Source organism: Gadus macrocephalus, chromosome 6 (genome assembly GCF_031168955.1).
Source record: "Gadus macrocephalus chromosome 6, ASM3116895v1".
Lineage (NCBI taxonomy): Eukaryota > Metazoa > Chordata > Actinopteri > Gadiformes > Gadidae > Gadus > Gadus macrocephalus.
The window spans coordinates 9,609,581-9,623,339 of record NC_082387.1 but is presented as its reverse complement, the minus strand read 5'-3'; the positions used below and the strand labels follow the sequence as shown (position 1 = coordinate 9,623,339).

At 43.0% G+C, this 13,759-nt stretch overlaps 4 protein-coding genes across 5 annotated transcripts in view; 2 read left to right on the top strand and 2 right to left on the bottom strand.

Moving 5' to 3' along the window:
* Positions 1-978, top strand: part of abca2 (ATP-binding cassette, sub-family A (ABC1), member 2) — a 61,226-nt gene extending 60,248 nt beyond the window's left edge. For both annotated transcript variants that reach the window (XM_060053924.1, XM_060053923.1), the window contains exon 49: positions 273-978. In XM_060053924.1, coding sequence (XP_059909907.1) covers positions 273-308 — 36 coding nt within the window. In that variant the 3' untranslated portion in view covers positions 309-978. The remainder of the gene's footprint in view (positions 1-272) is intronic.
* paxx (PAXX non-homologous end joining factor) lies at positions 877-6,777 on the bottom strand. Its single transcript, XM_060053957.1, has 7 exons — positions 6,641-6,777; positions 6,466-6,526; positions 6,326-6,375; positions 5,582-5,772; positions 4,115-4,171; positions 3,634-3,727; positions 877-3,365 (listed from the first exon to the last, which is right to left on the bottom strand). Exons 1-7 carry the CDS (start codon positions 6,739-6,741, stop codon positions 3,317-3,319), a joined length of 603 nt encoding a protein of 200 aa, XP_059909940.1. The 5' UTR covers positions 6,742-6,777; the 3' UTR covers positions 877-3,316.
* Positions 6,778-6,900: 123 nt separating this feature from the next.
* dph7 (diphthamide biosynthesis 7) lies at positions 6,901-11,805 on the top strand. The gene is made up of 10 exons (XM_060053955.1): positions 6,901-7,042; positions 7,223-7,385; positions 8,212-8,345; positions 8,705-8,792; positions 9,132-9,226; positions 9,339-9,496; positions 9,931-10,003; positions 10,320-10,385; positions 10,600-10,772; positions 10,979-11,805. Exons 2-10 carry the CDS (start codon positions 7,245-7,247, stop codon positions 11,371-11,373), a joined length of 1,323 nt encoding a protein of 440 aa, XP_059909938.1. The 5' UTR covers positions 6,901-7,042; positions 7,223-7,244; the 3' UTR covers positions 11,374-11,805.
* A 404-nt stretch (positions 11,806-12,209) lies between these two features.
* On the bottom strand, positions 12,210-13,748 carry mrpl41 (mitochondrial ribosomal protein L41). The gene is made up of 2 exons (XM_060053958.1): positions 13,610-13,748; positions 12,210-12,767 (listed from the first exon to the last, which is right to left on the bottom strand). Exon 2 carries the CDS (start codon positions 12,726-12,728, stop codon positions 12,321-12,323), a length of 408 nt encoding a protein of 135 aa, XP_059909941.1. The 5' UTR covers positions 12,729-12,767; positions 13,610-13,748; the 3' UTR covers positions 12,210-12,320.
* Positions 13,749-13,759: the final 11 nt, after the last annotated feature.

Sequence of the window (13,759 nt, the reverse complement as noted above, 5' to 3'; positions counted from 1 at the left end):
AAGTATATGGGGGCCATAGGGGAAAATAGGGCGACTGCATGGAGCCTGGGCCGGATACACAAAACTGCATTGTTTCCCATTTTGTTACAGTTATTATCTACCAAAAAAGGAAAATTTGCGTGAGTGAATATAGCATTCAAGTGTTTTTACTGTTAATAGCAAGTAATACACTTACAGATCCCATCCTCAAGCAACCAAATCTAAATCTGATTGGGGAGACTACCGTTCTTCTACACTCTGTTACATGTGTTTGTCTGTGTGTGCGTGTACAGGTGCAGCTGTCCTTTAACACAGACACGCTCTGTTGAAAACAAGAGACGCCAGCCAGACATCGTAGAACTGTTAAAGACGGACCAAGGCAAGTATATCGACTACCACAACCCAGAAGAAGGAGCATAATAATGATAACACGCGCTCCAACGTGAAGAGGACAAAGAGGACCAAATGGATGTGTACCGCGCCAGCAATCCTGCTAGCGGTACCGCGTCACCGCGTCCCAGCGCTCAGTTGTGCGCTGGGATGAGGAAGTGCATTGAGATCTTGATGAGGCTTCCCAAAGACACGCAGAGATACAGCGGTTGTCTGGGAAACACAGCAACCACCCCAGCCTAAGAGTGGAGGCCGGGTTGGATAAATCAAACAGACCCGGTTTCATAACATTAGAGATGGAGAGAGAAGAAGAGAGAGAGAGAGATGGAGAGAAACCTTTAAGACGCACCTTGTCAATGCTCGACCATGGAATGAAGATTGTTGTTGCGGAATGTTCCCAGATTTATTTTTTTAAGAATGTACAGTTAAAAAACGAAGTTCAAAGTAACAAAATGTTGGTTTGATTGGTAGGCTTGACACACACACACACACACACGAACACGAACACACACACACACACACACACACACACACACACACACACACACACACACACACACACACACACACACACACACACACACACACACACACACACACACACACACACACACACACACACACACAGTGTGGTGGCTTAACTTCTGACAGTAAATGTAATCGTGTTGCCCGACCCTACCCCGGCCAAATGGGACTCCTCTTCCTCCTCCTCTTACTAGGAGGCCCCCCGCCTTGAGAGCATGCTGAGATGATATAAGAGGTTGTCGTGTCGTGATACATTATATTTTTATGTGGCTAGAGGAATGATTTATTTTGGAATATAGAAATGATAATCAGAAATACTGCCTGAGGACCCGACCTGCGTATGGTTTTAGCTGGCAGTTATCTAGAAGTTATGGCAGCAGCGTGCAAACAGAGAGTCAGGATCGCTTGGAGAGCCAGTCCGTTTTGTTCTATTGTTTTATTGATGTTAAAACGCCCGAGGAAAATACAGGGACGCTTCGCTGCTTCCTGTCGGTGGAGGAAGTGAGATGACAGGCCTGTTGGGAAGAGTACCTCCATCGATGCATCTGTTGTAAAGGATCATTTAAACCCGTCATCTTGAACATCTAAACCAAATGCTCTTTTCCCTTTTTATTTGTATTATTTCTTACTGAGTGAACAGGTAATTTCACCTTTATGTCTACATTGAATCCTGCTAAAATGTAACAAGCGCTTTATTCTTAAGATGATCACTACCACCACTGTGATACAGAGAACTGGGATCACACACAATGCTTTAACCCGAACATCTATAAAAGGTAAAACGTGTGTACTATACTTCACGAGAGGAATTTCAGTTCCACAAGAGACATCTGTAATAATCACACCTTTCTATTTAACAAGCTGACTGTTTTCTTGGCATGTGGTTAAACTTCGGGGCGAGTGGCACCTTTGGTTGCATTGCGTCTTATCTGCTGTTGCACACCTTGTTTCACTACAAATTACAGTCGATTTCTTGGTGATTATGGGATGTGTGTGTGCTTTTATTCTGAAATCGTCTCGTCTTCACACTGAGAAACTATTGACTGTTGTGCTTCATTTATTTCTGTAGATTGTAACAGTCAAAGAGAGGCTCCAGCTGAGCTGCTGGTTTTGGTTTTACTCTACAATGGAAAACTTTCAAGTGTGTTATTTTCTATAGGTAATTTACATCTGATCTGATTTGCATTTCGGTCAATCAAACCATCAATGTAAGTTATTTACATTTTTTTTGCCATTTTTTATTGGCTTTTATCTGAAATATGTCAACATCACAACCTTCAACTTGCTCTTGTAAAACAGGAAAGATCGGAAACTTGTTAGTTGAGTGGAGCACCATAAGTGAGTGCGAGAGCCGTTATGGAGTGAAGTATTTCAGAGACTGCCTACAACACCAGCAACTCATGGAGTAAGATGCCATCAGTGAAAAAAAAATGATCCTCGTGATACTTAACTTTGTGATAATATAAATATATACAGTATGAATTCTTGAATGTCTGTAAACGTGATTTTTTTTTTCCAGCAGTGAAGCATTATTTACTTTTAATTAAAAAGAGAAGATCAAAGACAACATTTGAGCCTGTGTCTGATTAAACTGGTTTCTGAGCACTTCATGAAGCTGAAACGCGGCAATTGAAGATTGAATATTTCGATATTTTCTTCTATCATTTGGAAATGGAATACAATTGTATGCATTGGAGTATGAATTGTTTTCTGGGGAGTGATTTCCTCCATCTCCTTCACTTGGGCTAAATTATAAATTTTTTATGCTTGGTAAGGTTCCTCACTCGCACCACTCGTCCATTCACGAAAACAAACCATCATTATGGCAGACAATTATTTTCATTCAATCATACTGATTCGGATCCATGTCCATGTCCCTTAATTTACCGTAGTAATTTATTTATTTTTTTCCCCATTGTCCACGTATATATAGCTGGCGTGATACAGCACTGTTATCCTTTCCTAAGTCCTCATGAATTCTCCTTCATGTTTTCCTCATGGTCAAGGAAAAGAGGTTAGAAAAGGTCTTCATTTTTCTTGGTCTCCTTTCCTTTGCTCACAACAGGCCCTGCTTTCCTCTGTGTAATTCTTCTTAGAGACATAAACAGACTGAAACTGTCTGACTGAATCTAAATGGCTTCGATGTACGTCATGCTGAACACATTGGATTAAGTAAAAAAAATAGCATCTATTACATTTATTTCAAAAAATAAAACCATTTCAAAGCTATTCCCTGATTGAAGCGATGAATATTGGTTACATTAAAAAAGATTTCATGATGTAGGCAGTAAGGTTAAAAGCTGTATCAGGCATCAGTGGGTTAAAACAAAAGCCACGTTCAAACTACATAATATATGTACGTGTTGAGCAGAATAACAAACTCCTTGTTCTCTTCAGATACATATTCTTAAAAACATTAAATTCAATCTTCTTCGGTATCATCAAAGGCCACACCTGTTGTTTGGCACTTCCTAGAAAAACAAAGAAAAGTCATTCATTTTTACTAGTTTAAGGATCAATCTTTGATATTTTTTTAAAGGCTCCCTATTTACCACCAGGTGTGATTGGTTGACCAGCCACGACAAGCCCTTTTAAAAGGTTGACCTATCTGTCATCATACATCTGGGAGGACACTTAACACGCTCGCGTGTGACGTCACTATAGGGAAGATTTATCACTGGCTTGTTCCATGACACCTAGTGGTGAACTAGTGGCCTTTTCATTCAACTTCAGGGTTACTTCTTGGTTCCCGGGTTGATTAGGGAGTCCCCCGCCACACGCTTTGACAGGGGCACCGTTGGGCCCGCCTTCCTCTGCACCCGCGGCCCGAACTCTGGCAACATGAACAGAGAGGGTACTGAAAAATCACCTTGAGGAGAGGAACTGTTTTTTTTATGAAATTGTACTTAAGTAGAAGAAAAAGTGCTGGTACAAAAAAACAAGTGGTATCATTCTTCCTATTATTTATTTTTTCCGCCTTTAAAATGTGTATTTTAACGATTGCCTTCCTGTAGCATAGTATATTATTTAACTAAATAATGTACAATTATCAAATGTTAAAAACATGCAAAAAAGGAGAATTAGACAAAAAGAGCTACTCAATTATGCTAGCTTGAGGAGTGGTTATTTTGAACACCCCTGAACAGGAACACATCCACCTTTACACTACAGTACCACATGGTTTGGCCAGGATCATGTTTTAGAACGTCTGCTGCCTCACCTGTATTATTATGCCTCTTGTAGTGGGTCTTCCCAGGACTAACCGACTGGGCCGCAGCTGGAGGGGGGACAGTGAAGACACACAGAGAGAAGTCACCCGACAAGAACACCAGGGGTCACGAGGAGGTCAAGTAGGAAGAGGTGAACAACACGGGTGATCGCTACCATTCTGGAGTAGAATTTCAGGATGTTGACATAGACTTCGGGCTTCCACCATGAATACTGCACCTAGAGCCCTCACCGTGATAAACATCTATCCCTTTAGTCATTTACTTTATACAAATTGACACCTTTTTTTGAAAGTGACATGTGAATGCAGATTCATGCCAATAAAGAGCAGGTGGAGTCAGGGCATCTGTTTCGCCCAGGGTACTGATGAGAAGTACCGACAGGTCGGTAGGATGACCCGAGAGGTCAGGTAGACTGCTGAGGGGAAAAAACCCAACTACCTATACACCTAAGAGTCTAACCGCTATGCTAACTTTTTTGTTTATGTCGTGTTCTTTTTGGGAAAAAGTCTGCAGAGTCAGGATTGCTTTACTTTATTTGGTCAAGGTTTGGACTAGTCTCTATGAAGCAAAAGGAGAGGAATTGTATTATGCATGCGTGGAGATACACTTAGTAGGGCATCTGATAGATGCGTTACCTGGAGCGTTCTAGCCCCCTGGGCTATGTGTTGTGACTTATCTACTGGGCAGGCGTGGACTCAGTTATGTGCTCTGATTGGCTAAGCATGGTGCTGAACTCCCGCCTCCTGGATACCTGAATGTGTCTCTGTGCTGCTCTCTTGTGGCTATGTGTTGGCATTGCAACTTGGTTTGTGGCTATGCGCGGGAATTACGCTTGTTTTTGTGGCCTTGAGCTTCTGAGTCTCTCGAACATCTTGACCGCTCGTCTCTCTAGAATTTAGACATGATGAATGGCCTCCTGTATGAGCTGGATGCCTCCCTAGGCTCAGGATCCCTCCTTAGCGTGAGAAAGAAGCCTCTTTAATTGGCAAGGGCATATGTGGCCTGTTGGTATGAATGTGTGAATTATGTTACAATTACCTGTGAGTAAAGTTCCAATATTAAGGATCCAGTGAAGCAAACACATTATATTAAAATATTATTCATTAGTGGTTTTGGCTGAACATGAGGCAGTTCTGAATATTTTTTTATAGTTGCTGTAAAATTAGAAAATATAATATTTAAAATGTATTCAAATATCTCATATTTTGAGCAGAGCCATTTTATACAGAAATGCATGACCTATCTGTACTATTATTTCGCTTTACGTTAAGTTTGTTCTACTAAGGTCATGTCCTTCTTGGCCAGGTCTCTCTTGTAACAGAGATTTTAAACACATCATCATCAACACCACCACCACCACCACCACCACCACCACCACCACCACCACCACCACCACCACCACCACCACCACCACCACCACCACCACCACCACAGCGTTCCTTATGATGAGCAGAGACCTTGTTGTCTGCTAGACTGGGAGAGGTGGGCGGCCATCCCAAACAGCAGCTCCTTGACCTCTGCCCGCGCCGGCAGGCGGTCCAGACGGGCCAGCGGGAGGCTGAGGTCTGTTGGGCTGGAGTCCACCCGCAACACTGCTCCTCCGCTGGGCTGCAACAGCACCGCGGAGCAGCCTGTACCCAGAGCAGACCTGGGGAAGAGGACGGTGGATGGGTTAGTAAGCTGCTGACGTACTCTCTCATATACCTACAGCTTTTCAGGATCTGAGAGGCTGTGATTCAACTGACACACTACAAAGTAGTATTCAACTGTAAGCCAAATTAAATCAAATCTATTCTTAAGCTTCAAATGTTGAACTCTAGAGTATTTGGCCTCGAAAAAAGCTAGGGGTGAAATGGTTAAATATAACAGTAAAATAACCAAATCTAAGTCAGGATAAGTGAAAAAGCCAGGGGCAACCAAAGAGACACACAGCCCAATCCATTATTTAAGTGCACTAAACACACATCTAAAACTGCACAACGCCCAGCCTAATAACCCCTCTACACTAACCAGTACATAGACTTAACCAACCGTCGCCATTTCAGACTGCATACATAAACTCACTACCAATACCTACAACTGCTGGATCCGAGAATGCCTGTACCAAACCACCAGGTTCATCAGGGGTTCCCATCGTTTGCCTTGCTAAATCACAGGGAGATCAGGACCTTTAAGAGGACAAGGAAATGTTTAAGGCTTACCTGATTTTCCTCATGTACTCTTCTGTAGACTTCAGTAAAACCTTCTCCCTCTAAAATAAATAGATTGCACATTATAAGTAGGAACATTCAACATCTTGAACCAGTCAAAAACTGCCCTCACTTCCACAGGGAAAACGTACAAACTGGCTTAATAAGTCTTCAGATACATCGATGCTCCATACATCTGTGGCATCTGTTAAACTTGGAAACAAAACAATGATACAAGGTTAGACGTAAACCAGTCCATCGACCCCTTTGGTTATCCTACATGGTTGATTACAAACAGCAAAAAGGAGTGAAAGTGAAAACGCTCACTAGATATTATGCGTTTCGTTTAGTTTTTTTATATAGCACAGGAATTTATCTTTGGTTGTGTCTTCAAGCACCATGTAGTATGACAATTGTTTTCCTTCCATATTGTCTTTATGTCAACGACCTGAATGAAGTCCCAGCGTCGGAGCAGGAAGTGACGTAGGGATAAACGCGCAGAGTATCTAATCAAATGCAAGAGAAAACAAGTCGAATATCAATGAATATGCTTTTTAAATCAGACTGAAATAACTCAAAAACGGCAATTAAAGGGAAATTATTTAAGAAATCTTATAATAGAATAATCCAACGAGAGATCGTCACGGTTTGCGGAAGTGGTAGTTGATCAACTCTGAGTGGATCAACACGTGACTGCTATTTCCGTTTTAAGCCGGAGGATCCGAGAAGGTAAACAATCTCCGTATTTGCTGCACTTCAGGTAGACTGATGCATCCTGAAACGCTGGGCCTAAAATGTATTGGGGGGGAAAAAATATGTTTTATTGTGGTTGACAGTTATTGCATAATAATACATACAGTAAAACGAAATAACCAACACCACATGGGTTTGATGATGTACATATTGCAGTGGCAGCGGACAACATGTGGATATGGCTTGCAAGTCGAAGACTCGCAACTTGCAGGTGTTTGACACCGAACTGAGCGCTGACGCAGTAGAATGGTGTCCCGTCCCGCTGTCCCACAACATTCTGGCCTGCGGCACCTATCAGCTCCAGAAGGGAGCAGAGCAGGTACGTTCAAATACTTTTATTTTGATTGTATACATAAATTGTATTGTATCAGGTTATCTCATTCATGAAACAGGAGTTATTATTAATCCCAAACGGTGAAGACTTTATAAAAATAATTAAACTACAAAGAAAGACACCGAGAGATATATACAAGAGACACCAACGTACCATAAAGCACAATGAAACATTAAACAGCATAAATCTCCACAGTGGAAAATATTATTTTACACATTGAACACATCAAACAGAGATGAAGAAAGACAGACCATTGTCCTGAGATTGTTTCAATCCAAGCTTTAAGCATTGATTTATATTGTAGCCGTTCCATGATTGGCCTGACGACTGGATTACTTTCTGAGCAAGCTCTGTCCTGACTTCAGGGACAATGAAAGCAATATGATCATTATTGGTAGACCATACTACATAAGTGCCGTTACACTGTTGTCTAAAAAGTGCATGCAATGTAATGAGGGAGAATGGTCTCATAATAACAATGTGCCAGTGAGCTGACTTCACTCACAGGTCCTAATGTAGGCCAGGCCAGCCCCCGCACTTATCTAGAGTACAGTGAGGAGACTGTTTGCATCCTCAGTTCACAAAATAGTCAAAGTTGCTCTTTGTACACTGTCTTTTTTTTTTTACAAAAAGTATTTCATTAAACATTTTATTCTCTTGCACTGTTGTGGAAGCCTGAAAGTAAAGCATGTCATTCCCATAAGTGACTATCTGCTCCATGTTCTATTAATCCACCCATGCGGATAAACCTGAAACAGATCAATGCTTGCAGTTGTTTCTCAATGTTTAATGTGTTGTTTTGTGAACCCAGGCGGGAGCTGAGGACGTCCCTCACCAGAGGATCGGTCGCTTGTACCTGTTTGAATATCAACAGGAGGGGGCACTGACTCCGCCTCTCAGCGAACTGCAGCGTATCGACACACCCGCCATTTTAGATCTAAAATGGTAATACAGAAAACCAATAGACTATATAATTATGAGAGTTTCAAAAAAAAAGTTTTGGTTGATGCTTTTGTGTCTTTTGCTGTTGATCGTGTAAACATTAAGATACAAGGTTCTTTATTCATCACAGATGGGAAATGTGTCACAGCCTAAAAACAGGACATAATTAAAAAGAGATACATAATGGAGGAAATAAGTAGGCCAAAAAAACTAAGGGAAACTACTTTGGTCCCAATGGCTCTGGTGGTCAAAATGGAAAAATCTGTTATAGGTTATCTATATAAATTGTATAATCTAATCTATCTCCATACCAATGAGCAGATTTAATGTAAAAACGGGGTATGTCCCATACATGTTCCTAGGTGCCATGTTGCAGTGTCAGATGCTCCTGTGCTGGGGATGGCTACAGCTAGCGGAGAGGTCCGGCTGTACACGCTGACCGACGGGCCGGTGAGAGATACCATCCTGTTCCACATTAGCATCATTAGCATTATCATAATGGAAAGAGCCGCTGTCTACCTGTGGATTTGGATGAAAGCCTTTGCTGTCTTAACACCAATATGAAAGGTTTTAAAAGTCGAGCAGTGCGCATTGAGGTTGCTCAAATAATGTATTTTACCCTTTTGATATCTTAGGAAATCCTATTTTTGCATCTGGGAAACTTAATCATTTCATTCTTCCACTCTGTTTTATATATTGAGAAAAATTAAATGTTTATAATTCTACTTAATTGAATGTCTTGACTATTCATTGTGTGTGCGTGTGCGTGTGCGTATTGCCCACGGACAGCAGGGCAGACGGTGTCTGAAGGAGAAGACCAGTCAGTCAGTGGGAACAGAGTGCCTGGCTCTGTCTCTAGACTGGTCCACCGGGAGAGGAGAGAGGTAGAACACTCAAAACCTTATCTGGTATAACGTGTGTGCGTGTGTGTGTGTGTGAGATGGGGTCCTGACTGGTCTGTCGTCCCCCCCCCCTCCCCCCACACACTCTCCACAGCAGTGACATGCGTGTGGCGTGCAGTGACTCCAACGGTTGTGTCAGCGTTCTCTCGCTGACGGGGGCGGGGCTAGAGACCAGCACCCATTGGAAGGCTCACGACTTTGAGGCCTGGATCACAGCCTTCTCCTACTGGGACACCCAGCTGCTGTACTCCGGTAACCCCCCACTCACACCTGTTTTACTCACTTTTAGAAGTGGGGTAGGGTAGGCTAAGCTCCTATGGTCAGCTAACTGGAATTGAGATGTACATTTTGCATATAGTATATTTTATTTTGTTATGTAAAAATGTCAATTACTTCGTTTTTTATTATTGTGTTTTTTTCTGTGAGCTTCTATAATGTTGTTTTCCCCTCGGTGATGAATAAATAACTTGTCTATCTATCTATCTATCTATCTATCTATCTATCTATCTATCTATCTATCTATCTATCTATCTATCTATCTATCTGGATTCAAGCACCAATGTCGATGGAGAGGTAGAGCGAGAAAGGGCCATCAAGGCCTCAATTCAGGAAAAACTACAAGATAAGGATGATAGGCATATTCACTAGATTGTGTGTGTGTGTGTGTGTCCGTGTCCGTGTTCCAGGTGGGGACGACAGCAAGCTGAAAGGCTGGGACCTCAGAACAGACTGCTCCTCTCCCACCTTCACCAGCAAGAGGTGAATAACCACCACTAGCTAGCTCGCCAACTAGGGTTAGCCCCATGTAGAAAACACCAAGTTCTGACTTTTCAAAACTGTGTTGGGTCATCTGCTCTCTCTCTTCTGTTTCAGTTTAGAAGTCATAGATTAGGAATAAAGATACTTGAGATTTGAATAGTGTACATGTTAAAGCGATGGACACAGGATCTAAAAACGTAGCATCCCCTTAATTTCTGTTCCTTTTCTTTACTGCACCACCATAATTGCAGGAAGTCCTTGTATTTTCAACCTTACCTGTCAACAAAGCCCTTTCTGATTCTGACTTGTGTTGAAGGCACTCAATGGGTGTTTGCAGCATTCAAAGTAACCCACACCAGGAACACATCCTGGCCACCGGAAGGTACGTATGCCACTGGGTTAACTGACAGCCACCAACGAGCTAGGCTAAAGCTCCACATACCCGATAAGTCTGAACCTCGAAAGCATAGCTATTAGACATACTCAGTCATAATGAGGCAATGTAGTTAGAAAATGAGTACCACTGCCCATTGACCTCCTTCCCCTCCTCACCTGCAACTCCTCCTCTTCTTCCTCTTCCTCCTCCTCCTCCTCAGCTACGATGAGCAAGTGCTGCTATGGGACGGCAGGAGCATGCGCCAGCCCCTCAGTGAGACGGCGGTGGGTGGGGGCGTGTGGCGTCTGAAGTGGCACCCCACCCAGCCCCACCTGCTGCTGGCCGCCTGCATGCACAACGACTTCCACATCCTAGACTGCCACAAGTCCCTCGGTACGTCCACGGTGTTCCACACCTGCTGTGTTTTAGCTGCTCACCCATAATCGTGTTTTTGTTTTAAACACAGTGTAAATCCACCGTATCTTAGAGATAAAACCTCCCCCCCTAACGTGAGGGCAGGAGGCAGCATGACGACTTATGACACAAGAATCCTCGGGTTTCAATTCCCGTGTGATGTAATTCTCCTTCCCGAACCACAGGGGGCGGCGGCGGCGAGGCCGAGTGTCCTACTCTCACCTCCTACATCCTGCACAACTCCCTGGCGTACGGAGCCGACTGGTCCCGCCTGACTCCCGACCAGCCCCCTCCGGCCTCCCCCGAGGGAAGCCCTCGTCCGCCCGAGACCTACCTGGCGGAAGGGGTGGGGCATCTGAGGATCCAGTATGAGTCGCCTACCGCCAGCTTCGACACCTCACTGGAGGACGACGCCGGACACTACATCCCGGAGGGCCTGGCTCCGGCGGCTCCACCCCCACCCCCACCCCCTCCAACGGACTCGGGCACTACCACCCTTCCTGTCACTGCCCTGCTAGCCAGCTGCTCCTTCTACGACCACATGCTGCACCTCTGGCGATGGGACTACTCGCCTGCTTGAGGGTCGCCTAGCTTTCGTTGTGAAAACCCAACGTTTGCATCACAACTAAAGCTGCCACGGTACCCCACCAACCAAATGTATAGTTTAAAATGTAAAATGTCATGTTCTTGTTGGTATTTAGGCGAGACAGAAGCAAAAGGGAGGAGGAACTGGATTGTGAGGGATTTTGTCCTAAAGTTGTAGCAACCTCACTAAGAATGCGTAAACTATTTTTCTTAAAAAGAAACGCATTTTAAAACCCTTTAACAATAATTAGCTGATGTGTATGTCATGGTTTAAAGTACATTCTGGATGGGTTTTCATTACACATACACTTCCTGAACCAAACTCTTTCCATCACGTATACCAGAATATTTCTAGCTTTCTCCACTAAAGTAGTTTTTATACCCAAGTACTTCATTCAATTGTTGCAATAAAGGTTTCTTATAGTAATTCCTTTTGTATACTTAGTGTTTGTATGTTAACACAAATGCAACCAGTTTTCAGCCCGCGGACGTTCAGAGACATTTTTAAAGGCAAACATGCAATACTCATGTGTTTTTAAAAAAACAAACAGCTGAATTTCAGGAATGTAAAACTCCTTTAGATGAACAGTACGACAATTTGCAAATGTCAAGAAAAGCAACATTATGCTTCTTCACTTAACTAGGGCGTCTCGATGTCAGGATCTACAAATTATATCGTACTAGCACACTCTCTGGTATCAAATGCTTCCATAATCTAATATAAACAACAAACTAGTTAAAAGGACTTCTTCTTCTGAGATCATTGATTTACATTCACAGGTTAAGAGTGCTGCTTGCTGCTGGCATGTTTACGTAACAAATAATTTGCCATTCTGTGACTTTTGCACTCAATTTATTTGGGTACAAAAATAACGATAATAGATGGTGTACAACTTGAGAAAAAAAAAGTTCCTTAATACTGAACAAAATGGGACGCACAACTTAACGTACAGAGTTTTTAGGGAACAGCTTGAATAGCTTTGAATCCTGTGAGGGTTCGAACCCATACTTCTCCAACTGGTCCATGCTGAAGCTGCCCTTCTCAAAGTCACTTTTAATCTGCGGCGCGACAACCTCTGCAAAGAGGCTCTCTGCCGTCAGGGCAGCCTCGGTTCCCCCGGGGGTGCGGTACGACACGTAGGGCTTCAGCTTGAACCCCTCCAGGTTGGGCACCACGAACTCCGGGATCATGGCCTTCACGGCGACGAACTTGGAGCTGGACAGCCGGAGGCCGGTGGGCCGGGCGGTCCGGCCCTTGTTGTGTGTCCTGGCGCCCTTCTTGCTGGTGAATTCAGCCATCCGGTCAGCGCCTCTGAGCAGCCCTCTTGCCAGGGTCGATAGGACTCCCATCTCGCCTAAGGGTGGGTCACCTTGTTATACAAGCGGACCCTGTCGAAGACAGTTGGTTAGTTGAGTTGTAATACCATTAAAAAGAAAAAAAGCACACTAAGGGTGAAGTTTCCCATGTGTAGCTTAGTAGTTATAAACATAGTTTTAATAACCTACAAACGATGGCCACATGGGGTAAAACTACAAGAAACCACAATGTTCACTAACTTCCAGCAGGACACGCTATTCTTGTTTTACAGTGAATGTGTTTTAAAAGGAATCTTTCTGCAATGAGTAGAAGGCTAGATTATTTGCACTCCAACTATATTCTGATTCCTCTAGATAGAAAGATATATAAAATGGAATATAAACTGAATGAAAGAACAAATCCTGCAAATATAGATTGAGGCATTAACAAAAAGTGCACATACATAAAACTAGCCAATCCCAACACGATGTTATCAAATATACTGAGTGAGACAATAGCACTGCAAACAAAGAGACAGTGTGTTGAATTATTGGCATTTGATAAGTCATGTGGAACAGATACAGCATAAATAGATAGCAGCCACCATTGCTACATTCATTCTACTCCTTACTGCGTAATTCTGGCATACTGTTTCACTTCTATTCGTATAAACATCAGATGAAAGTTTGAAAGTGTGTCGAATTCAGAACATTTGTAGAGCCAATACATAGCAGTTAGAGTAAAACAAATACAGCATGTTAGCCAATGCTCCATCGATTCTGCTCACATTGGACACTTATACGAAATCCAGCAGGCCTATTCTACTTTTATGTTTATTTACATAAAATGCAGATTACACCTACGAATCTGCATTTGAACAACATTCAATATGATGTTTTGTTTGAGAGAAAACAGCAAAATAAGACGCACTCACCTTGAGCACGACTTGACAGCAGCTAACCCCGGAACAACACACACAATGATTGGCTGAAATGTGTCCTTCTGAACCAATAGGATTGTCGCTTACTTATTGTGAACCACGGAGGGGGTTGTTCTGCAACAAAGCGTGTACTACACAACAACT